Source organism: Vitis vinifera, chromosome 18, assembly GCF_030704535.1.
Source record: "Vitis vinifera cultivar Pinot Noir 40024 chromosome 18, ASM3070453v1".
NCBI lineage: Eukaryota > Viridiplantae > Streptophyta > Magnoliopsida > Vitales > Vitaceae > Vitis > Vitis vinifera.
The window spans coordinates 5833175-5858900 of NC_081822.1; the positions used below are offsets into that span (position 1 = coordinate 5833175).

Below are 25726 nucleotides of genomic sequence, written 5' to 3' on the forward strand. Positions count from 1 at the left end.
AGTGTGTTGTGCCACAGAGGCACCACCATTGTACTATTGGGCTGGTAACTGGTAACGGATGAGGTCAGTGTCGTTTCGGTATGTATGGATATTAGACACTAATGGATGGTCCCTATCACCCAAATCATATGCCATGTGCCAGCCATTGATTGGCCCGAACCGGAATGATTTGAGGGAAGAGGATTATGAGTAACACGTCGACCATGGATTGGACAGTTTTTTTTAAAGGGAGGAAATTTGTGGTCCTCCTCCCTCTCCCTTGGATACATCGTTTCTACCTACCAAAACGTGGCCTTGCTCTTATCATCCACGTGGATCATAGATTTATCCGTACCACTGTATTTTATTATGCCTAAATCCTAAATCCTCCACCTCATGGAGGAGTTTAGGAAAATAGTTTTCATGCTATGTTTTTTTGTAAAATGTTAATAAAAATAAAATGATTTTTACATATTTAAATACTTATGTTAAAAGATATATTATTTTTAAATAAAAACAAGAAAAAAAAATATAAAATAATTTTTTAAAAATTTAATTTAATTTCCCATAATTTTCAGTACACAATCAAAAGACCTGTTTTATAATTTTTTTTTTCTCCTCATTTTTCTATTATATTGAAAAGTTATAATAAATATGAAATTTTCTCCCATGGTTCTAATTTTTATATTCCAGTTAATGTATATTAATATTTATTTTTTTCATATTCTTCTTACCTATTTCTAGTGCTTTTTACATTATTTTGTAAAATAATTAAATTTTAAAAATTATATTAGCTAATTTCAATACTTTCAAAAACCGTTATATATAAAAAAAAAAGGTTAAAAATGGTATAGCAATAAAAAAAATAATTCAAAATTTCATTTTTGTTTTTTTAAAATTGTCATGATTTTTAAAGGTTCATTTAAAAAATTACATATATTTAAAAATACACCAAAACGACAAATCATTAATTGTCAAATAGTCAAAATATTTTCTCTTATAAAAAATTTGTCAGAAAAATTGAAACCATGAAAAAAAATAAAAATCAACCAAAACATAAAATTAAATAAAAAAATTGCCAAAGAGTGGTGGCGGCAGTGACTTGTTCCCAACACACACGCAAAGGCGTGGTCATTTATAAGTCCACGTGGTCAATACCTGGCACCTCACACCAGCCAAAGTCTGACCTGGCGTGTAAAATCTTTCTCTAATTGGACTCACTGCAAGTATCTCAACCGTCAAAACCATTGGCCCACGGGGGTCACACTGCACCCGCCTGTAGGAGATTAGGCCGCTTTCACTTTTCTGAGTAATTTATCATTTTTGTTTGGTGTTAAATAATGGGAGAAAGAAGCTTACAAGTAAGAAAGAACGATCCAGCTCCATTCTTCAAATCTCTCTCTCTAGACTGATGGTTCCTTCTGAGTGTAGAGAGGGAAATTACGTTTTTGATTTTGAGAAGCAATTTTCTGGGTTTTGACCTTTAAGGTATCCATTGTTTCTTGATTTGAGCCACCGTTTGGACGATTAGCCAAGAATTAGGGTTTTGTTTTTGGTGTCTGGATTTTGGGATTTGGAAATTGTTCCCTGGTTTAAGGGTTGGCTATAAAATGAGCTGTGTTGTGGATTTTTTCGGTTGTGTGATTTGATCAGAAAATTCTGTACGGGTTTAATCGTCGTGGGATGGTTTGCGATTCTTGTTCATACGAGTTTTGAGGGACTTGGTGATTAGTTTATTTATTTATTTTATATTTCATTTTGAAAGGATTTATTTTGGGTAAAGCCGCGTTTTCCTTCTTAGGAAAATTTGCTTTTGGAACAAGCTTGGATTTTCTGGGTCCGTTGGGTAAGTTATGGGGGTGTGAGTTTATTTCCCAATTTTAGGATAAATTTTTTGGAACTTGTTTTGTGATTTTTTATTTCTTTTCTCTGTTTGGTTGACTAGAAAAGCAAGAAACAAACCTGATACGTGATCACCGAGAAAATAATACCCTTACTTAAATTCGGGATATGACCTAGCTGAAGTGAAATTTTGTTTTTTTTGAAAAACCAAGAGAAAAATTAGATTCAAAACTTCATTCTATTTTCTCTGTTTCTCCATCAATCTATTAAGGTTTGATTTGTTTATTTTTCATTTAAATCTAGAGGTTCTGGTGTTTATAAGTGACGTCTGCGAAAAAAATTTCCTCTTGGTTTCAGTTATTAACATCAGATTCGTAAGTTGAGTTTGCCTTTAGATTTATTTATTTGATTTGATCATTATTTCTTATCAGTGGTTCCTGCTACAGGCAGAAACTACTCATCGAAACGCCTTTGCTTCCGATTATCCGGTCTTAGTCACATCTTAATTATTCGCAAATTTCTGGCCACAAAATTCATTCTGTTCTTATTCAAATCGATATCTGAGTAAGAGTATGTCCGTGTCATTAACCCATCTTTCTTGGTGGTTGTGGAGTGGAAAACACCAAGAGCCCAAAAGACTCTCCAATGGATCTTCTTTAAATTCTTCTCAAGATTCAGGTTTGTGGGAGCCGGATGCTTTGAAATTCCCTTTAGTTAAAGGGGCTAATATGACCTCCACATCTAGAAGGACCAAGCGCAAATGGCAAAGTCGGGAGGAGCGGAAAATTGATCGGGAATATGATGTTGTTCTTGTGCCATCTGATGCTGGATGTGTTTCTGGTTCAGAATCGGATGACTCGGATTGGTCCATTGGATGGTTGGAGCCTCATGGGCCTGAGTTCCAGTCTGATGATGAATTAGACGGCAGTTTTGCTGTGCTGGTTCCTTGCTATGGTCGTGGTCGCAATGATGTGGTGGAGGATGCAAACAAGAAGATTTTCAGCACCATTGGGAATATCCCAGATGGTTACTCTGCTGGTGAGAGCCATTTTTCCTAACGTTTTCCCTTTGCACTTAATTGTTTACAAGTTGGTTTCCATTTGTTTATCTTCTGGTGGTCTGCATGTGTGCCTCTTTGTAATTGCTTGCTTTGGTATTACACGGTGTTTTGGGATCTTTAACATGGATAATCAAAATGCATCTTCAAAGTTTTTACAAAACTCAATTAGAGTTTATATGGATATTTGTGGGTTATTTGTGATATTTTCTTGGTTTCATGTCATATCTAATTTATTAGAAAATACTAAAATTGCATTGAAAAAGAAGTTGGAATTGGATGATTAAAGGACAAGTAAAATTATCTGGCTCAATTCTATGTGGGAAATGATACTAAATGAATCATTGAATTATCATATGGTAGTTCAACAGGGAGTCTGACCAATTCCTTTGTCTTTTTTCAGCCCTGATTAAAATTTTAAGAGAGTTTTGATCAACCCCTTTGAACGCTATTGGCATTAAGAATGTTCATAAAATGCGGTCGTTGCTTTCCATACATGATTTTTACCAAGTACACGCTATGATGCAACATCTGGTGTTGAAAGCCTCAATGCATCAAGTTTGAATTTTCTTAACTGAAACAGTGTTTTGGACCTGGACTTAATGGGATTTTTAGACTTTTGATTAATTTGCTCATTGACGGTCAACCCTCCAAACTTGAACAAAAAGTTGCTTTTTTTGACTTGTCTGTCGGATATTTTACTAACTTGAATTGTTCAATGAGCTAGCAAAAGTCACACAACACCTAATTATGAGCCAATAAAAATAGGGCCTGGTACAGCGCATGGTGTGAAAGTGCATACAAATATTGAAGGATGTTTTTAAAAGGAGTAAAAATATTGAGAGAGAGTTTGGTAGCGAAGATCCATTTATAGTTTAATTTCACTCCTTTTTTGGTGAGTCTTTGCTGTGCAAGCTCAACCAGACTATAAGAGAACAGCCATAGGATATGTGTGGTTTCACCTGTAAGACAGGTTATCTTTGGTGGAGGCAGCTGCGTGATCTCATTAAGAGACTTAAAAGTATTTATTACATTCATAGTTCTTCAATGAACCAGATATAAATCAGACATTTCCATTTATATTTAGACTACGAGTATTTATTGCATTCTTAGTTGTTGGACAAACCATATTACATCATACATTTCTGTGTCATAACACTGTCATAAACACTATATGCTGAATAAAGGATAAGGTCCTATCATTTTTTTTGCTTAATATAATGTACATTAAAAGCTCAGAAGTACAGGTATTGGTTGGGATCCTCTCTGAAGACCTGTTCTGTGTAACCATTTACAGAAACTCTTTTATTGCTAATGGTTATCAAACTCATCATTATTTAATTTGCTTATTGCCTTTTTGTATTCATTGTCATTGTGTCATGCATAAGTTTTACCCGTACCTGACTTTATACTGTTCTGCTTAAGTCGGCTTAGGCATTGTTGGTCTTTGCCTGTGCATTGGAAAGTGGTGTTTGTAATTGGATGATTTGTGGGTTATATGTGGTTGATTGTACTGTCATTCTTCTCATGTCAATGTTCAATTCTTGGCCACTTGATTTAACTGCTAGCCAGGTTTTTTTTTTCAACTATCACCCGGTCAATCCCCTATCAAGCAAATCCTCACTAGAAGATTCTTTTGTTTTTTCACAGCAAAGATAACCGTAGTAAACCTAGGACTGTGCTGTTGCCAGGCCATAATAGTGGCTTCTCTTACTCTTGAATGTTCTCTTAATCAAGGCAGTGGATGTTATTAGTAAACTCACATGCATAATAATGGTGTTGAAGAAAGATTGGATTTTCTTATTTGAAATCTTATTACCTGTGCTGAGTTGTTTTTCTATGTTTTGCATTACTTTGTAGAGAATGGGAAGTACATGGAACAGTGGCTCTCTTCTCTCCAGAGAAGTTGATACATCCAGGAGTGCTGATGGTTTGCCATGGCTGTGGCACTGCTGACTTCTGGTATTCTGCCATGTTTAAAATATCCCCTCATCTAAGGGAGGGAAAAAAAAGGAAGATAGAATTGGAAAGAAACAACTAAAAAAAGAGGGGAAAGAAAACGGAGGACTATCTTCTTTGAGTGCTGGTAGTAATCACGCATGGGGGTCAGAGGAGCAGACCATCGATCTAGAGTGGTCTGGCATGGATACGAGGCCTCCTTGTTTTCCCATTTTGCCATCCAGGACTAAGAAGAGATTATTGTGTAGTTGTATTTTATTTTATTTTTTGTTTTTTTAAATTCACATGGCGGTTGGATAGTAAGGAAAAAAAACAAAGGAGGTGTGCGTGTGTGCATGCAAATTCTTTGATGTAAATATGGATGTACATATGAAGTGGTACTTGTAAATAGTATCTATATCTGTGAATAAAATAAAAACTATCTTTCCTGCATGTACGGACGTAAACACGGTCGCAAACGCGTGGTGGGTTTTGTGCTTACCCGCAGGGTATCGTGGGAATGAGCTGGAAGAATGAAATATGTGAACAGAAATACTATAGAGGCTTTGTTTCTGTAGTTTCGATTGCAATGGCTGATATGAAAATAAAACTTGGATTCTTTTTTTTCCATTTTTTTTTCTTTTAAATTTAAATTTAGCATGAGCAATTTCTTTTATTAATTAATTAATTAAAATTAACAATTCTAATTTACAAAAATAAAAAATAAAAAATCATACAACCGGATCTCGGTTTGCAAGGATGGTATTTTTATGGATTTTAAGTAGAAGTGATGGGAGGGGTGGTGGGTTGGATGGTGCATGATTGACGATGCGGAGCACATGTCCTCGAACAGAAAGAGGGTGGACGCCTGATTTTGATGGGGTTTGAAGGTGGGTGGCTTGGTGTGAGCTATATATCTAATAATAGAAGGAGACGTGGGGGCATGCCGATTGACAATTGGGAAAGAGAAACCAGATCTAAATATATGTACGCACACGAGGACATGGCCATAACTTAAAACAACAGCAACAGCCCAATAACTGGGTGCCTAATGCCTCCCATGAGTCGGCCACCACTTTCTAACTATGTAAAATGCGAATAAAAAATAAGGGAGGTGGTGATACCGTGATATCTAATCTCCCTTCATAAATGAAATGATGCAGATGGCGAGGACGTGTTCCCCTTATTCAGCTCTTCTTTTTTTTTTTTCTTTTTTCTTTTTTTTATGTGCATTTTTTGGAAGGTCCAACACCTAGTTCGCCCGAGGTATCCTCCCCTCCATCTCTATTACACTTTGATTCAGAAAGCTGCCTGTCTTTCCTCTCTTTCCAAACTCTTCTCTTCCAATGCCTTCCTTTGTTTTGAGCTGCTGAAGAATTATGTTGCATAGAGCAGCAACCAATGCATATTCGTGGTGGTGGGCCAGCCACATCAGGACTAAGCAGTCTAAATGGCTTGAACAAAACCTTCATGGTAATGCTATTCCTTCTCCACCATGCCATAATACCATGATAATGCTGATTTTGGTTCATCTCCTACAATCACCATGTTATGTTCTTTTACATTTGTTATTAGGTGGTGTGTTCTTTTCATTCCACAATTTTTATGAAATCTATGATGTTCCTCCACATCAATCACCTCTCTCACATTTTTTGTCTCAAAAATTGGTCTCTCCTTTACTTTGGTGATGGAATCTTGTGGAAAACATTACGAACAGGTATAGATTTTGATACATTTTGTATTACATACGAACAACTTGATGAAACTTAGAATATGGCAGATGTGGAAGAAAAGGTGCAATTCATGCTGAAAATCATTGATGATGATGGAGACTCATTCGCTCAGAGGGCAGAAATGTACTACAGGAAGAGGCCAGAGCTAATAAACTTGGTGGAAGAATATTTCCGGGCATACAGAGCAATAGCAGAGAGGTATGATCACCTGTCAAGAGAGCTGCAACATGCCAACCGAACTATTGCAACTGTGTACCCTGAAAAGGTTCAGTTTGCCATGGATGATGAAGAAGAAAATGTTCCCAAGGGTAGTGGTGATACCCTCCCTAAAGCTTTGCCTTCTCTTCCAAAATCAACCATCCCTAAAATCCCTAATATTCCAAAGAAAGATTTCCTGGTCCCAACTCCTGCAATCTCAAAAAGAAAACAACTCAAGAAGACTATCAGCTCCATCATAGCTGCAACATGCTCGGGTTTGAGCAAAACTGAGGCACTTGATGAAATCGACAAGATTCAGAAAGAGATTTTGATGCTACAAACAGAAAAAGAGTTTGTCAAGAGCTCATATGAACGTGGGGCTGCCAGGTACTGGGAAATTGAAAGCCAGATCACGGAGATGCAATCCAGAGTTTCTGACTTACAAGATGAGTTCGGTATTGGCACAGTCATTGAAGATGATGAGGCTCGCAGTTTGATGTCTACCACTGCTCTCAAATCATGCCAAGGGACCTTGGCTCAATTGCAAGAGAAACAAGAACGCGTAGCTGAAGAGGCAAGAGTGGAGCGCCAGAAGCTCAAGGAAACCCGGGAGAAGCTGCAGGCTCTCAAACATCAATTTCTTCCCAACCAAACACAACAGCCGCAGCACTCTCAGGACCATGAGACTCTCAGCCATCAATTTCTTCCCAACCAAATGGAAGAGTTGGAGCTCTCTACGGAGCAGGAGTCCCTGACCACAAGCGTGGATATGGATTTGGAATTGTTGCGGGAGAAGATCAAGGAACAACTTGAACTGAATTCTAAGACAACTGTCACGGCACCAGACGTGGCAGAGAGAATTGATGAACTTGTAGAGAAGGTCATCACTTTGGAAGCTGCAGTCTCATCTCAGACTGCTTTGGTAAGGAGATTAAGATTGGAGACAAATGAGCTTCAGACACAGGTTCGGACTCTGGAAGAGAACAAGGAGACCCTGATTGAGGATTCAGACAAAATGAGCACCAAGCTAATAGAGTTAGAGGAGGAGTTAAGCAGAGTTCAAAGTCTCAACCGGAGTGTGGAAGACCAAAACAAGCACCTCCAAACACATTTTACTGAAGCAAGTTATGCTCTGGACCATCTTTCTGAAAAATTGCAAGGTGTGAAGCTAGATATGGAGGCCAAGGATATGACTTGGTTTCAAGAAGAGCGAGCTGTTTTGGATGTCTTAACAGAAAAAGAGTTCGAAGAACATGAAGATTTGCTTCCCCAGGGTAATGGTTCAGCTCTCTCAGAAGATATGGAGACCCATGAGGAGGGGAAGAAAGATGAGAATCCAGATTACAGTAGTTCTGTCAAAGCTGAAGAAGAAAATTTCACTCAGTACAACCCTGGTAACGTTTTAGTGACTTCAGAAAACATGAAAACAGGAAATCAAGAGGAGAAAGGGCATGTTCCAGATCTCAGTCATTCTGCTAAAGCTCCTGATACTCCTGAAAAAGGTCAGGAACTAAAGGAGCAGAAGGAAGATGAGAAGCAAGAATTGGGCCACCCAGTAGACAGCAATCCAGACATTGAGGACCAGGATTTGGGGATGGAGGAAGGAGATCAACCAAATTGGAGGCAGCTGTTCATAAATGGTTTAGAGCACAGAGAAAAGGCACTACTGGATGAGTACACCTCAATTCTTCGAAGCTACAAGGAAGTGAAGAAGAAGCTCACTGAGGCAGAGAAGAAAAACCGGGATAGCTTCTTTGAATCAGCACTGCAGATAAGGGAACTGAAGAATGCTAATGCCTTGAAAGACAAAGAGATTCGATCACTACGTCAAAACATCTCCCCACAAACAAATCCAGGTGAAAATTGGGACACCAGTTTGACCGAAGATAAACCCTCACAGCAGGGAGAGGCCCATGCTAGCATAAGCAGAGAAGCCAGCTCCAAGTTTTCTAAAATTCCTTCTCTAAATCCAGAACAGCAGTCAGTTACTGGGTCATTAGACAATCAATCCATACAAGGAAAGGAAGAATCAACGGCATCAGAGAGCATGAAGAAGTCGCCTACAAAAAGTGAACAGGGTGAAATCAAGGAAATTCCTGTTGACGAGTCTCTCGCTGTTGAGACCACTGAAGAAAAAATCCGTGCAGACATTGATGATATTCTGGAAGAAAACCTGGAGTTTTGGCTGAGGTTTAGCACCTCGTATCATCAGATACAAAAATTCCAGACTTCAATCCAGGATCTACAAGCAGAGTTGTTGAAACTGAAGGAAGATAAGAAGAATGAAGGAGGTACAAAGCAGCAGTCTACAAAATCAGATGCCCGCCCAATATACACACACATGAGAGAGATACAAACGGAATTAACATTGTGGTTGGAACACAACGCCTTACTGAAAGAAGAACTGCAGGGTAGATTCTCATCTTTGTGCAACCTTCAAGAAGAGATATCAAGAATCTTGGATGCAGATTCTAATGCACAAGAAGCTGAGCTCAGCTACTATCAGGCTGCAAAGTTTCAAGGTGAGCTTCTGAACATGAAACAGGAGAACAAGAAGGTTAAAGAAGAGTTGCAAAAGGGTCTTGATCGTGTAAGAGCACTCCAACTTGAAGTCGAAAGGACACTGTCACAACTGGATGAGGATTTTGAGATATCAAAATCAAAAAGTCATCCTTCCAACTGGAAGAACTCGGTAAATCGGACTCGAATACCATTGCGTTCTTTCCTATTTGGGGTTAAGTTAAAGAAGCAGAAACCATCATTCTTTGCATGCATGAGTCCAACACTGCAGAAACAATACAGTGATCTAACAGCTGGACTCCCACCGTAGATTGACTTTTCCCCTCCCTCCTTTTTTCTTCTGAACAACACTTTCCACACATGGGATTTTCTTTTCTTGTACCTCACAGTTTCCGATACTTGCAAAATTGAATTTGATGGGGAGTTTTTCCATTTAACTTTGATTTCCTTTTAACTATGGAGCATATGTTTCTACCAACAAACATCCTTAATACTTTCAATTCTCAGTTTCTATATTTTCTAATAGCAAACAAAGACTTTACTGGAGGAAAGAGGAAGAAGAAAAAATTCATAAAGAAACAAGCAGAAACAAACCAACAAGCTAAAAATACAATAATGATAGAAATAAATTCTAATCAGCAAGGCCTATCCATGACTCAAACTATAAAATAAAGTAATTGCTTTATCATTTGAAATACAATCGTCAACTAAACATCACTTGTTGCATGTGTATTGAAGTTAGAATTAATGGTAGCATGCCCTAATATTATATACTCTGGGGTAGAGTTTTAGTTCTGGGTAGTGTATGTATTTCATAGCCTTTCACTTGAGTGGCCTGGATGTTGTGATCAGATAACAGCTTTTGACATGCATAAACCATTTTTGACATGCCTGTACCAAGTAAATTTTGCATTTCAACCTGTGACTTCTGTCAAGGAAACTCTGCAGTGTGTGTACTACATCCTCCCGATTGTAACTTGCACACAAACAATTTTGAGACAAAAGGCGAGAGAAAGATGAGAAAAAAACTAATACCAGGAACCAAACCAAAGGGTGGAGGCAATTCAGCATCAAACAGAACCATACATTTCAAAGTGACCCCCGCCCATTTCAAAGGAAAGTTGCCCATGGATGTTGATATCCATTCCCAGCAACTATCAACAGGAAAAGAAAAGGGAATAACTTACACCATTGGCAAACACATCCACCTCAAAAATTTGATTTTCACAAGTTTTTAACAGTTAGATTTATACTACAATTTCCTTTTTCTCCTCTCAAAAATGGTCAGTAAAATTCAAGCAAATAAAGAGATGAGAAAACCCCAGTCAATTTGCACAAACCTAACTTGGCCATACCTTTTTCTTTCCTCTCTATATCTCTCCAGCTGTTGCTTTGTATAGAACCTCATCCGATTTCTCACCACAATCTGTTGCTGTGTTTGGTAAATCTGTCTGTTTCTCATTCGCGTTTTGGTTCCCTGAATTCTCGTTAGCCACAGATTGATTCTCACATTCTCCTGCAACTCGAAAATCCATTATCTTATTATCATTCACATTTTGACTTTCAGCAACCTCACCATCATTCTCAGCTGTTTCTGTCTTTAACAAACATTTAGTATCTGAAACCATAGCTTTTTTATTTTCGAGAACTACTTCTGTGTTTGACAAAGTTGCTTGATCTTCCTGAACTTGCTCACTTGCAGTGTTGCTTGAAACACAAGCTTGATCTTCTAGGACTTTTGCTTTTGGTACATTGCCTGAGATAGGAACTTTTGTCTCTTCACTAGTTTTAGTCTCCTGCTTCGCTGGATATTCAACAGCCAGACTAGTGGTGGCTGCATTAGTTTGTTCAGAAGAAATATTTACAGATGTGGCAGAAGGGGATGGAGCAAGCTGACCACCTGGTGCTGCAGGTTTTGCAGAACCAGTTCGTGACACACTTGGTGCAACAGCAGAATAGGTAGAAAGTGATGTAGTTGGTGGGCCAGCACACTTGTAGTGTACATTAGGATGAGCTCCCAAGTGGTTGGCAGGTAATGGGTTTGCACCACCAGCAACAGATGATTTGATTAATGTACTCCCTCCAGGCATGATATGGACAGCATTCCTTGATTGTGCATCTTTTAGCAGTGATGCAGCAGCTGATGGGGTAGCAATGCGGGCCCCAGCAGCAACTGCAGTAGCTTTTAGCATAGATTGTGAGCTGAAAGTAGACTTTGCTGATGTTTTTTTTGAGGTTGCCCGGGATTTTGGTGCAGAACCCAATGATCCCATTTGAGATAAAGTTGACACGGGGCCTTGTTGAGATAGTTGTTGGGCTTGTGAAATATTGGTGCTAGCCGGCAAAGCTTCAGCAGGGGTAGCAGGAAAAGCTGAGTTACTGGATGTAGCATTTGGATTTGTTCCTGCTGTTCAGATTTCAAGCATAGATTAATCAAATTTGAACACCATACACAAAAATTAAATGAAGTCAACACAAAAAAAAAAAAAAAGAACATTACAGTTCAGAACATAGAAATTCAGTAAAAACCATCACAATCTTGTAAATTTGTAAATTGTTTTTTAATTTATTTGTTCTTGGGTTTTTTAAACTTATGCATCATATAATCTAAAAGCTTTGTTTACAGAACATAAAAATCTGGTCATGTAATTCAACAATCTTCTAATAGTCGGCCAGTAAGGAACTTTAAACTCATGCATCATATAATCTAAAAGTTTTGTTTACAGGACAGAAAAATCTGGTCATGTAATTCAACAATCTTCTAATAGTCAGCCAAGAAGGAACTCAGAGCCATTTCCTTCTTCGTTTCCCCTTTTTTTATAGATAAAAAAGGGGCTACGAGAATCTCTGCCATGTTTATTGATTACAGTTTATGACAAATAATAATTCATCTAGCCCCATTTACCAAGGTTGTATGGCAGTCAAACTGTTCAATCATTAGCTGGTGAACAGACACGATATCAAATGCTACCAACCTTCCACTCCAAAACATGAAATATCTAAAAAAAAACAGTTAAGATATATGGTTTATATGAGAGAAAGGCATCAAAGACAGAAAGAGATAATTCCCAAGAAAAGGAACAAAGCAAGGATAAGCTGATGCAGGATTACTGGTCAGATTCTTTGCCAAGTCTGGCACTTGCATACACTAAAGTCCTCAAACTAGAGAAAAACTCAGAAAACAATCAGCAGTACCAATTGAAGAAGACGTCGTTAAGTTTTTCACTGGCATATCAAGGGCCAGGGACATCGCATGACGAGCAGCCAACTGCGCCTCAGAGAGCTGTGAGCCGTTTGAGTTAGCTCCACCCACATTCAAGTTTTTGTGCTTCTTCCTGATAATGGTCCACCTCTGCATGGATTCCAAGATGGATTAGTGGAAGAAACAGGAAACGAAGACATATGACTGAAAAAATGTCAAGTAATGAATAGAAAAGAGGTTATATGACGTTACTGAGCATGTTATGCAATTCCAATGATTATTGTTTATTTATAACACAGGATTTATATCACAAATCAGAGGCCATATACAGAAGGAAAACATTCCATTGCTAGGATTTGAAGCCAAAGAAATTTGGGTGAAACTCAATCATCCTGACCAGATTTAGTGACATAGTATTGCAGTGAAATACAGAATTTACATTCCACTACAACCATATTATAATGACAAAACTCACCAAGGTGACCAGAGAAAATGGGTCCATAATCTATAGAAGGTGCAAATTATCTAATAATATGCATCAATCCATAAAGTTGCCTCAGTTTAATCCAGGTCTATATTAAGAAATGTTTTATAAAACCCTTGCCAGCAAAATGTTATTCAAGTACAGCATACTCATCTGAAAAGGGATTCCAAAATCAATTGCTATACAAATGCATGATGTGCCAAATTATGTGCAGTTTCCAGTTCAAGATACTTCAGAAAAAAAAAAGGAAAAAAAGACAAAAAACAAAATATAGGATAACAAACACATGTCCATAAGAGAGTAGAAGTAGAAACAATTAAATACAAGATGATGGAAAGTCAACTATGATTTACCAGTCCTAAGCAATCATCACTGTACTGTAAAAAAGAGGTATCACTTCAAATTGATCTGGGCCAAGCCAGCGATAAGGAACATGAATGTCTTTGTTTGATAGAGGATACAATCCTAATAGAGCTGAATTGCAAACAATGGCTTTGGATAGCCAAACCTAAGTAATTGGAATGTAATACTTTATTTGATTTTTGATAAGAAGGTATAATTGCATAGTACAAAGAATTATGAATTTCTACAAAAGAAAGGATGGTAAATCTTTCAATAAGTAACAAGTAAAGTGTGCAAGTAACAACCAATCTCACAGTCAAAAGCCTTCGGCATCCCACCATTAAAAATAAAGTGACAAAAAGCAAAACTCAAGGGGGCATGAGATCCTCAACAAAATCAACCAAGGATAAGGCTCCTATCTGGGCTACCCTATTGGCCTCCTGATTTGCCAATCTAGGATTCTATGAAAAAGAGCAACCCATTCCCCTACCCAAATCAATAATCCACAGAATCCAATTATCATATCTTCAACACCCTTTATGGTTGTTGCTCACCCCTCTATTCGAACATCAGTTACACCTAGTCTTAGTGCAACTTCCAAACCCCCGAGTAGTAAAATGACATTTTTTTTGTCCTAAAATCTAAATGGACCTTATGCTTTAATGTTGTTGTGCGTCAGACAAATGGTTTTTGTCCTTACAAAAAAATAATTATTTGTTTATTCCTTTTTTATATAATTTGAGATAAAGATATTTGAAAACTAATAATTTGAATAATAATCATAATAATTTAACAGATTTCCAAATATCTGAAAATAACAAAATGGATTATAATAATAAAAAGTTTACAATAGTGAATCACTTAATTAGTAAGGAAATTGGTATTGGCAGTAATTATGGTTTCTAATTATGTTTCCTAATTAAAAAATTGTCGTAAATTTTCTAGATTAAATTTCATTAATTATTCATCAATTTTGTAAGTAGAGCATATTTAGATCTATGGATTTATGATTGAAATATTCATTCAATGGTTCAGAATGGTAAATTAATTTTTGGAATTTTCAAGTTCAGGAATTAAGAACATCAAATCCTAACATTTTATACTTCAAAATTAATTGAAATTGTTCATTCTAGTAGATATTTAGATGGGCATGAGTTATATTTTGGAGTTCTAATTATAGAAATTTGCTTTAAATTGATAATAATTTATTTATTTTGGTTTTTTTGTATTATGAATTCATTTCTGACCCAAATTTTATGATTTTTAGCGTTGTTGCTAATCCTAATGCCAACAGAAATCTTTGCTACAACACCAAAGCAAAGGGACAATGTAGGAAAAGTCAGTTTATGGTTTTCCCACTCCTCCACCAAAGAGCACAGAGTAATGCTTTATAGGGTCTTTACAGCTCAAAATTGCCATTAGTATTTACCTTCCTATTAGAAACTCTTAGGGGAACTTTGGATTTCTAAATGGGTTTGCCATGAGGGAAGGAATAAGAGGAACTTTTTGAAAGAGCCTGGAAGAAAGTTCTGGAGGAGAAATGATAATTGTACCCTGAGGCCCAACACCTTTCATCAAGATGGATACGAGAAAGGAAAACATTTTGCAGGGATAACAAAGGGGCTAGTAGATCTTCAATTTCTCGAAATGAAAGATTCCAGGACCAAGAGTCCAAAAAAAGAAAAAAAAACACCTCTGACGATGGGAAGACCCCTTGATCAAAATCTGATTCACACCACAGTAAATGTGCTGCATGTGCAGCCAGTGTGCTTAATAACCCATTTAACTCAATCGCATATCCAATGATTGCTGGAGATCCTCAAGAAGAGGTGTAGCTTTAATCTGGATATCATTCTAAGGCAGACAGGGACTAAGTCCTGCAATGCAAACCATCTAGGTGACACTTTGACCACAGTAACAAAGGAACAGGAAAATATTGCAGGGGTAGGGTCCAGAAATGATTCAGCAAAACCAAACTCAAAATTCAATCAAAATAATAATAATCCGATGACTGAAAAGATCTTTCTTCAAGAAGAGGGGGTCTCTCTAGTAAATAAATGCTTTATGTGTAAAACGGAAGAGGAATTCATCGACCACATGCTTCTTCAGTATGTTATAACTGGATTTTTGTGGCAGTTGGTATTTTCGTTATTTGGGTTGCAGTGGGTGATACATTCTTCAATAAGATTGATGTTGCTAAGCTAAAATGGGGTTTAGGTAGGAAAAATGCAGAAGAAAGCTTGGTTAACTGCTCCTTTGTGTCTTTTCTGGACTATTTGGTATAAAAGAAATCGGAGGGCTTTTGAAGATGCGGAAATCTTGGATCAATAACTCAAATCCTCTTTTATGCATTCCTTTTTGGATTATGTTAGGCATCATATCGAAGGGAATACTTTGTCTTTGATAGATTTTGTTGATTGGTTAGGAGCTAGGTAGTTGTGGACAGGTGTTGTACTTCCTATAATTACCCTCCTTTCTTTGTTCTTTTCACTTGGTTCCCTTTGTATACTCCCGGTGCACTTTGGCATTTCCCTTTTGTACCACCTATTTTCTCTATCTATAATATTTTCTTTGTGCTTATCAGAGAAAAAAAAAAAAAAAAAAGGCCTTTCTTTCCAATTTTATAAAGGCCAAAACTTTTGTTAACTATTAATCGAATGGTTTGTATCATTCAATGTGTTCATTTCTACTGCACCGAGAAAATTGGGGAACATGGAACGACGCTTGAGTCAATGTTACATTGTTACATGTGGATGAAATATTAAAAAAGTAGAAGTAAAGACAAAAAGATGGAAGCATGCCAAGAAGAAAATAGGCAAGTAACACAACCTGAGATAGCTGTGAAGCAGATCTATCCCCCTTGAAGTCCCCTTTCAAGATATTTGCCCAATTCCCTTCACCACATTTTTGTACAGCAGCAATCAGTTCCTTATCCTCGTCTGATGACCATGGTTTTCGTTTCTTTCGAGCTGGAAGACTGCCACTTGTTGATCCATTCGCATCAAATCCTTCAGATTTTTGAACGGAAACTGGAATAGTGATGTTTGTCCCTTGCATGGAACCAGAAAGTCGTGAATATTCTGAAGGAGCTCTGGATGACTGGCCACAGGGTATATTTATAGTCAATGGAGCCTCAACCATTGAGCTGTTTGGGAGACTGGAATCACTTGGTAAACTGGAAGCAATCAGTACCTGAACACAGTAACAATTGCCAAAAGATAAACAAACCAGACATCACAATTATTTTTTGATGGGTAAAATAAAATTGTATATATTAAAAATGAAGCACCAAACTGAGCATCCCAAGGTATACAGGAGGTATACACTAGTTGTCAAAAGGCACAACCAATAGAAAAGAAGGGCTACAAAAAACATCTGCCCTCAATGAGAACCCAACCAATCAATGAAGTTAATTAAAGACAAAGGACAGTCATCCTTAAACAACTTTGTCTATGATCACAAATAACAAACAAAAGAGTGTTTCAACCTTTGGTTGGAAAGCCCCTCATCTTTTTTTTTTTTTTTTTTTGATGGGTAAAATGAAGCAATTTCTAAAAGAGAAATGCCAAAAGAAGCGTTCCAAAGTATATAGGAAGTATATAAGAAACGCTTAAAGGAGTCACAAAAAACAAAGAGAGACAACAAAAAGCAACCCCCCTTAAACCGAACCCAACTGGTCCACAAAATCTACAGTGGAAAGAGGACTAGGAACTATATATAACTTGCACCACACCTGGAAATCTCCTCATTTTCAAAAGCAATTTTATTCATTTCCTTCCAAATTGTCCAAAAAATACATTGGGGAGGGCTATCCTCCAAGCCTTTTTACATTTTTCACCCATGAAAAAACCATATCAACCTAAAAGGATCTCTCTAGTCGAAGAAGAGAGAACCCAAGACACTAAAAAAGGCAAAAAGCAACTGCTATAGAACCCTTGTCTTTACACAATGAATAAGGATGTGGTCAATGTATTCTTTTTTGTTATGGCAAATGAAATAGTTGTTTGCTAAAGACTACCCCCTCCTCTAAACCTAATCCAAAGTTAAGGTCTTTTCCCATATGGCCTCCCAAGCAAAAAAAACCCATCTTAGGTAACATCCCACAAATCTAGATGACATTTATCGAGAATGAGACTAAACATCCAAGCTCTAAAGCAAAATAGAAGGTTGTGACTGAAAACTTTCCACTCTTTGACTCTGTTCAAAACATCTCGTCTTCCTCATCCCTATACACCCTCTTCCCTTGATGTCTAAAAAGGATCCACTCCATATTTTTCACCTCCAAATTGTTGAAAGGCCTAAAGAAGCAAGGAGGCCAACCATCCTCTTCAAATGATGAATTCTAAACATTAGCCACTCACGTCTTTTTTAAAATCGCTAAGGCAAATAAAGAAGGGAAGGTAACACACAATGGTTCATCTCTACACCATTTGTCATTCTAAAACTTTATCCTCCATCTACTACCCACTAAGAAAGAAATTTTATTACTCAAAAGATCTCAATCTTTCCTAATGACTTTCCATAACCTAACAACATGCCCACCCCTCACTTCACGAGAGTGCAACACCCCTTCTTCCCCATACTTCCCATTGATAACTTACTTCCAAAAAGTCCCTCTTTCATTAGTGAAACACCAACTCAATTTGCAGAGGAGAGCCTTGTTGAGCACTAATAGACACCTAACAACCGAGCCCACCTTCCTTTTTTCTAAACAAATAATCACCCACCTTACTAAATATGGCTTCCAAACAAGCATCCCGTCTCCCTAAAAAAATCTCTTTGAATATGTTTTAACCTCAATCTAACCGACCTTAGCAATACAAAGACATAAACGAGGATCAAAATATTAGTAAATATGGATATATCGACACTTAGATTTTACAAATATATCGGAAATATTGTTGGATATTTTGATAAAAATATCGATAAGGTAGAAATTGTTCAAAACTCATGGAAATACTTTAAAAAACTTCAAAAAAAAAAGATAAAATAAGTAATAATGCACATATTAAAGTTATTTTGTAAGTATAATTGACATAGGTATGGTCAAAGATAATATTTATCAAATTTTTTTAGAAAAAATTATCTTAAATTCCTTTAATATATTTATATTCATTTATTTTAAAAATTAAAAACTACTTTTATTAAAACATGTTTTATTACATTTTAAATAAAAAATCCAATCAATTTATACAAAATATTTTATTTGAGGTTTAATTTCTAAAATATTATCACAAATTTATGGTGACAACTTTTTGTTATTAACATTAATTTATTTAAATAATTAATCTTATCAAATTAATTTTAATTTATAAAATATTAGAACTTCATTATTTTTTTTTTTATTTTAGCAATTTTTGAATAAATTTATATTTTTAATATTTTAAAATAAAAACATTTAAAATTAAATGAAATTAAAAGGATAAATATTAAAAAAATTAAAAGTGCAGTGATAATAATTTTTTAAAATAAGATTAATGAAATAAATACAAAAAATAATTAAAAATAAAAGGGTAATATAAATTTAAAATAAAAGATAAATTAAAAAAAAAAACACACATAAGGCAATTTTTAAAAAACACAAATACATATTTTTTTTAAATGGTGATTAACAGTCGATTAATTGCTGATAAATTGGCGATATTTTCAAAAAAATCATCGATAAATCAGCGATATTAAAAAATTAAAAATTAAAAAAAAAACATAACAACAACAACAATAAATCAACGATATTTTCAAAAAATTGGTGATAAATATGCGATTTTATCACCAATTTTTTCATCTCGCTAGTGTGGGTTTTCCAACGTTGAAAATCGACGATTTATAGGTACAAAACCGATATTTCAACAATTTTTCGTCATCAATTTTTGCTTGCTAATTTCGCTTCGACCCTTCTTGATATCTGATATTTCAGCAAAATATCTCAACATTTTCGTCCATGGACATAAAGTATATAGACATACTAGAAATAATTATTCGAATTAGAGTAATTATCTCTCCTTTTGGGATATATTGTCTTTTTCACATAGTCACCCTTTTACAAAACATTTCTTCCACCCCATTCCAAGCTGCCATTTATTTAAATGGGGCACCCAAAGGAAGATCCAAGTAAGAAGAAGGAAGTATACCCATCTTACAACCAAACTCTAAGGCCAATTCCTCTCAGTTTGTCACCCTCTCCATGAGTATTAATTTGTTTTTATCCAAAGTAATTCTCAACCCTGATATAGCCTTAAATCACATAAGCAACCAACTTAAATAAGTCATCCAATCCTGAGAAGCCTCACAGAAAATGAGAGTATCATCGACAAACAACATATGAGAGATTTGTACTCCTACACCACCTTTGGCTCCCACTCGACAACCAAACAAAAAACCTTCAATCTCAGCCCTCTTGAGAAGGAAACTAAGAGCCTCCATAGCAATCACTAATAAATAGGGCAAAAGGGAATCCCCCTAACCTCGAGCCCTTAAAGCTTTGAAAAAAACAGACGGGTGCCATTGACGAGGATAGAGAACCTTGTTGTGGATATACACCACTTTATCCAACCAATCCACTTCTTCACAAAACCCATCTTTTGTAGAACCAAAAGCAAGATGTTCCAATTTACATTATCACAATCATAGATGACTGAGCAAAGAAAGCAAACATTATGTTTGTGCAGCAGAAATATGAGTTACCCATTGGGTTTCTGAGCAAATCAATCATCAAGAAAACAATTAATTTGCCTATCAAAAACACTTACAAAGTATGCAATTAATACCTATCAGAAACACTTTAAAAAGTATGCAATTGATGTCACTTACTTTCACACATGCAGTAGCCTCTGCTGAAGCTTCAGTACTAATGCTGGGGAAAGCTTCTAAATCATATTCCAAGTCACTATCATCATCCTGTAAACCAATTTTAACATCACTTGAAGTACTTATTGAAAGCTTTTCATTCTGTTAGATGCCTATTAATGCACATTTCTTCTTCTTTTTTTAATCAAAACAATATATATTGAGAAGTTTCATATTACTCAATCAAGGCTTCATATTCAACCATAACCTTTTCAAGAAAAAGTTCTGATATACAATAGCTCTCATGTTTACAATCATTATTTATATAGCATTGTACAAATTGTCGATGCACACACACCCACCCCATTAAGAAATTCAATCACGCGAATTTATGGCTATGAAAACCTGCAGTTTGCTTACAAGAATAAGTCAAACCATATTCCAATCTAAAATAAATAGGAGCTTTGAACCAAATCTTGCTGCATACTTGATCGAGTACATCCACTTTTTTTTTTTTGATCAGAAACGAAGAGAAATATATAAAAGAAGGAAAGATACAAGAGAAAGAAAAGAAAAAAGAAACAAAAGAAACCACTAGAAGGATGAGAAGGACCTCTTTGTTTTTAGCTATTGTTGGGTGTTTTTATGTTGTTCAGTTTGTGTAAGAAGGACCTCTCATCGAGTACATCCACTTTAAATTTCATATTTCTTCCTAGTAGACTTCCAGTCAAATCATACGCTTTGTTTGATTCATTTTTCCCCCCAATTCAGGTCCAAATACCATAATGACATAATAACTCTGGAAGGATGGTGAGTGTTAGTCATAAAGTTATCAAATAACACAACTGACCTAATAACTGTCTTCCTCTTTACTTTTTATTTTTGGTAGGCACTTTTTTTTTGGGTCCTAGCTAGGACTTGCTAGACCAAGAGAGAGAGAAATCCTCCTCTTTATTTAACAACATATTCTATAAATATATGCATATCTTGGTGAGGGAACCAAAGGTACCAAAAAACAGCTATTACAATGATGTGAATGGCAAAAGAAAAAAAAAATACAATACAGTAAATGAATAAATCAAGAGAAGCATCCTATAAAAATCATAAATTAAGAGGTGTAATCATGATGAAGTAAATCACTTTCATTTTGACTTATCTAATTTTATACAGTTCTTGAAAATAGAACTCAAAATCATGTCACTAATGGTCCAGTTGGGACTTGGGAGATCAATCCAATGTCGAACTTCAGAATGGAAGTAAATCAAGTCATTACTGAGAAAAAAAAAAAAAGAAACAGTATTCCAAAAATTTTGAATGCTTTACAACTAGGATATCAAGATTTCATGTTTCAAATGTTGAGACTTGGCTCAAATGGCAAAGGGCTAGGGAAGAAATAAGGGAGATTCTTTGTTTGATCTCAAAAGGGAAACCAAGAAAATCAAAGATAATATTAACTACATAAAAAATAAAAAACAAATTAATGTTTCATATTTCAAATCATAAATTTTATTTAAGTGATCCAAAAAATATATAATGGATTCGACCTCCAAACAAGCTTGTGTTTGGCTCCAACAAAAGAGTCATGCCAACTAGAAGAACATCACTAACAAATGGGGCAGTAACCAAGACACACAGAAAAATGATGTCATAGAAGAACATTTTAAGGATTGGTGCAGTCTTGTGGAGAGTTGAAAATATGTGCTTCTCAAAACTTTATTTTTGCAGTCAGACAAGGAAATGAGATCTCCTTTTTTATCCTTTTCAGATTTGTGAATAGCATGGGATTGATTAGTTTGGCAAAGGAGCAAGTTTGATTTTTTTATATTGTGTACATGGATTGCGCCCCTTCTTTTTGTTAAATACTTTCTTAATACATTATGCATTCTCGGCCATCCAAAAAAAAAAATTGTTAAAGTGATTATGGATTCTAAAGTTAATTGAGATATGCCAAATGCTATACAAGGATTCAAGTAAATGAGACCAAAAAGCTTTATTTTTCTATTATAAGAAATCAAAATAATATTAACATAAATAGGTGAGTATACAACCTGACTAGTGAAGTAATAAAGTTTCCATAAGTAATTATGATAAATGATTTTATTGCTTATATAATAAGATGTCTTCTTGTTTGAGTAAATATCATCAATATTTCGTACGCATCAAGTGAAAAGACACATCATTTCATCAACAAAAGCTGCAAAGCACCCACCTGATCAAACTTAACCTGACAAAGCATTAAATCCTATGCACTTGGACTTAACTACAGAATTTTTTTTTTCACTAACTAGTTCCACATCTGTCATTACTGTTCTTACTATCTAGAGCAGTGTTCTTTTTACCCTTCCAATTGGCGTTGTAAAAACACGCATCCATTACTTGCTTTAAAAATCAATAATATCCAACCAACTTTAACTACTTTCCCTCATTTTGTTTCCTCATGGTGTGGATGATAAGGGCCACATTTTATAGTGAGAATGCCACAGATCCCTTGATACCATGCCATGTTGGATGCCTTTTGCTGACTACCAACAGTGAAGGCTCTACAAAACAAAAAGTAGACACAACCACCACACTTGGGCCTTGACCATATACTGTATCATTTATGTGTATCTTACCTATATGGTAAGAATGCATTTGAGATAAGATACTTTTTTATCCTAAATCATAGGATTTTACCAATGTTGGTCTTCACACCGTTACGGTCCCGTCATCCATCCCCATCCCATGTGTCCTATACCATTAGTACATTCTAATTAGTTCGAATCTTTAGTTAGTATATTCTTATTAATGCCAACCAAATTCAATTTCTTTATCCAACAAGAACCAACCCAAATTACAATAATTTTCTAAATTCATAAACAATCAAATCAAATTCAAATTTTCAACCACACAAGGAACAATCCAAATCAGAATATTTTCAAAATTCATAAATAATCCATGCAATTCTACTAAATTCCTAATCCCAACCCAGAAAAGGGTAATAACCACCGAATTCAAACATACAGAGAATGATCAATGCTTGAAAAATATGCAAGAAACTGGCATACGAACCAACGGCTGAGCCCCATCTTCCAATTTTTCGAGCAATGCGTGGCCATAGGCCAAATGGCGCCAGAGCATCTGATACTCTCTGGCATTAGAAATCCCAGTTGAAGTCTTATTCACCAACGCATTCCAATCGATCTTCACATCCGGTAACTGTGCCACTTCTTGAAGCAGTGCTAGCACCGCAGTCGGCGTATACCTACTCAATTGCAAAAACCCATCTCTATGTTACGCTCAAACAACGCAAATTCGCAAATAACATACAGATAATATAGAGAGAAGAAATTAGATTGATATGGAAAATTGGAAAAGGAATTGAAGAGACCTTTGCAATAGAGCGGAGACGTCTTCCTCACTGATTGTGCCCTTTTTGCGCATCTTTGGCATCTCAACCATTGTCGCATTCCCTAAGGGCTTAGAGATTAAGAGCTACTGGTAAAGCCTCACAAAACCCTAGGAAGAGGTTGGCGGAGAGGGTGGCAGCTGAGGGAGAAATATGGTAAGAGCGGATGTATGGCTAATGGTATGCGCGCCAAGATCGATGAGGCGCTTCGGGTTGGGGATGATTTTGTGGTGCCATGTGGACGGCCTGGATTCGCCAATGGTTGACGCAGAGTTCTGTTAGACTATTTATCAACGGAACAATTTTATTTTTTATCCACCTATTTCAATGAAGGCATTTGAAAGCGACAACAACTTCCCACTTCATATCTCACGTAGGAGGGGGCGAAAGTTCCTGACGTGAAGTTTTTAATTTTATTCAGGAAAATTTATATACATATATTATGTTATGTTGGGTTCAGGAAAATATTAAGGAAAAAAAATATATGTATTTTTAAAATTATTTAATCATTATATCGATGAGTTAAAATAAATAAAATGAGTATGAAGTAACAAAAATAATAATTTATCAATTTTTAATCTATTTTTTTATTTTTCTCCACTGTTTCTTTTTTTCTACTTTTTCTTTATATTTTCTTTCCCTTACATTTTCTTTTAAATTTGATGGGAACCAAACATATCCTTGAGGATTTCAAATGCATGAAGCAACTACTCCGAAACATCATACCACATAATTAATTAAGTCACAAAAATCCTTATATGGATTAAAACAAACTAAAAGCATGTGTCACCATTAAGGATGAAAATATCGGTAATCACGGATATATCGATACTTCAATTTTACGAATATATCGGAGATATATCGACGGATATTTTTGAAAAAAATATCGGTAAGCTTAAAATTGTTAAAAACTCATGAAAATGTAAGAAAAACCTCATAATAATATAATTAGAAGTATAATAGACATTTTAAAGTTATTTTATTGAAAATTTTGATATATGTATAACATAATTTATCATATTTAATAATAATATCGTATGCATCGATAAAAATATGAATTTTATAAGTGTACATTTATTATTAAATTACACCTAATATTATAATATTTGATTATAATATGTCTAATTTTAAAATATATATTAGTATTAAAATATGATCCATTGAATTGAATTGTATTAAACAATATAAAATAAATTATGATATATATATATATATAAATTTTTAATATTTAATTAATTATTAATGATATTAAAAACACTATGAAGAAAATTATATAATTTTTATATTTTTGGTAATTAATTAAAATACTTTGCATTTAATTATAAAATAATTATAATTAATTTGCTCTTTAAAATATTCTTATATTTTCTTTATATAATGAGTTTAAGTATATATAAATTTATTGCATATTATATATCAAAGGGCAAGTTAGCCCAGGTGATAAGCGGGTGAACCCCAAACGGTTTGGGGTTCAAATCCTCTCGGCAGCAACAAATGGAAGGACACGCTAGCAACACTGTAGCATATTCATTAAGAAATCAACAATTGAATTCACAATATAGGTAGATTATTTGAATCTTATTGAAACTCTCTAAGAGCTTACAAAAATAACTAATTATCTAAAAAGGGAATTTAAGATGAGAGGTATAAGGAAAAATAGAAGCTCTGTCTTGACCTATAAATTAAGCAATTTTCCAAATGAAGTGTTAGTCTATTAGTCAACATATATAGAGAAAGTCTTGAAATGCTTTCATATAGACAAATCACATCTTTTAAGTTCCCTTATGATTGTTCAATCCGTTGAAGTGAATAAATACTCATTTCATCCTATAAAAAAATAATTAAAATTTGTTTAGTTTAAAAATATTATTTCTTAGTGCAATTGGTGCATTGATATATTTGATAAATTCTACACAACCAGATACAATCTTTTTTTTTTTGTGAACTTATTAACAATATATAATTTTGTACCATTTTGAAGATATTGAAATCAGATTAAACATATATTGTGTTATTTCCATGAAATCACATATACGAAGTTTATTTTAAGAATTACTTAAGTATGTAATTTATGGTTACCTTTCAAATCCTCACAAAGCTAGATTCTAAACATGATATGTGTTTACTTGTGGTAATACCGCAATATCATTGCAATCGATAATGTAAGTAATGGTAGTTACTTCTTCGTATCATTAATAAATACTTGAAATCCATTAAGCAAGTTGAAAATATGTATAGCTGAAATTTGTAATCCAATGTA

General features: G+C 35.2%; 3 protein-coding genes across 4 annotated transcripts; 2 read left to right on the forward strand and 1 right to left on the reverse strand.

Annotated features, from left to right (window-relative positions):
* The first annotated feature begins 1238 nt into the window (after positions 1-1238).
* Positions 1239-5269, forward strand: LOC100855091 (uncharacterized). The gene is made up of 3 exons (XM_010666111.3): positions 1239-1467; positions 2268-2859; positions 4739-5269. Exons 2-3 carry the CDS (start codon positions 2394-2396, stop codon positions 4786-4788), a joined length of 516 nt encoding a protein of 171 aa, XP_010664413.1. The 5' UTR covers positions 1239-1467; positions 2268-2393; the 3' UTR covers positions 4789-5269.
* Positions 5270-5888: 619 nt separating this feature from the next.
* On the forward strand, positions 5889-9704 carry LOC100267818 (protein NETWORKED 2A). Its single transcript, XM_010666113.3, has 2 exons — positions 5889-6289; positions 6597-9704. The coding sequence occupies exons 1-2, from the start codon at positions 6196-6198 to the stop codon at positions 9575-9577; spliced, it is 3075 nt and encodes a 1024-aa protein (XP_010664415.1). The 5' UTR covers positions 5889-6195; the 3' UTR covers positions 9578-9704.
* Positions 9705-10282: 578 nt separating this feature from the next.
* On the reverse strand, positions 10283-23745 carry LOC100245507 (uncharacterized protein YMR317W). 2 transcript variants are annotated; one of them, XM_010666115.3, is made up of 6 exons: positions 23449-23745; positions 23130-23322; positions 20103-20189; positions 16125-16487; positions 12463-12619; positions 10283-11671 (listed from the first exon to the last, which is right to left on the reverse strand). In XM_010666115.3, exons 1-6 carry the CDS (start codon positions 23517-23519, stop codon positions 10638-10640), a joined length of 1905 nt encoding a protein of 634 aa, XP_010664417.1. In that variant the 5' UTR covers positions 23520-23745; the 3' UTR covers positions 10283-10637. The 2 variants fall into 2 exon arrangements, with proteins under 2 accessions (XP_010664417.1, XP_010664416.1); XM_010666114.3 differs by having other exon boundaries at positions 10283-11674; positions 23449-23744.
* Positions 23746-25726: the final 1981 nt, after the last annotated feature.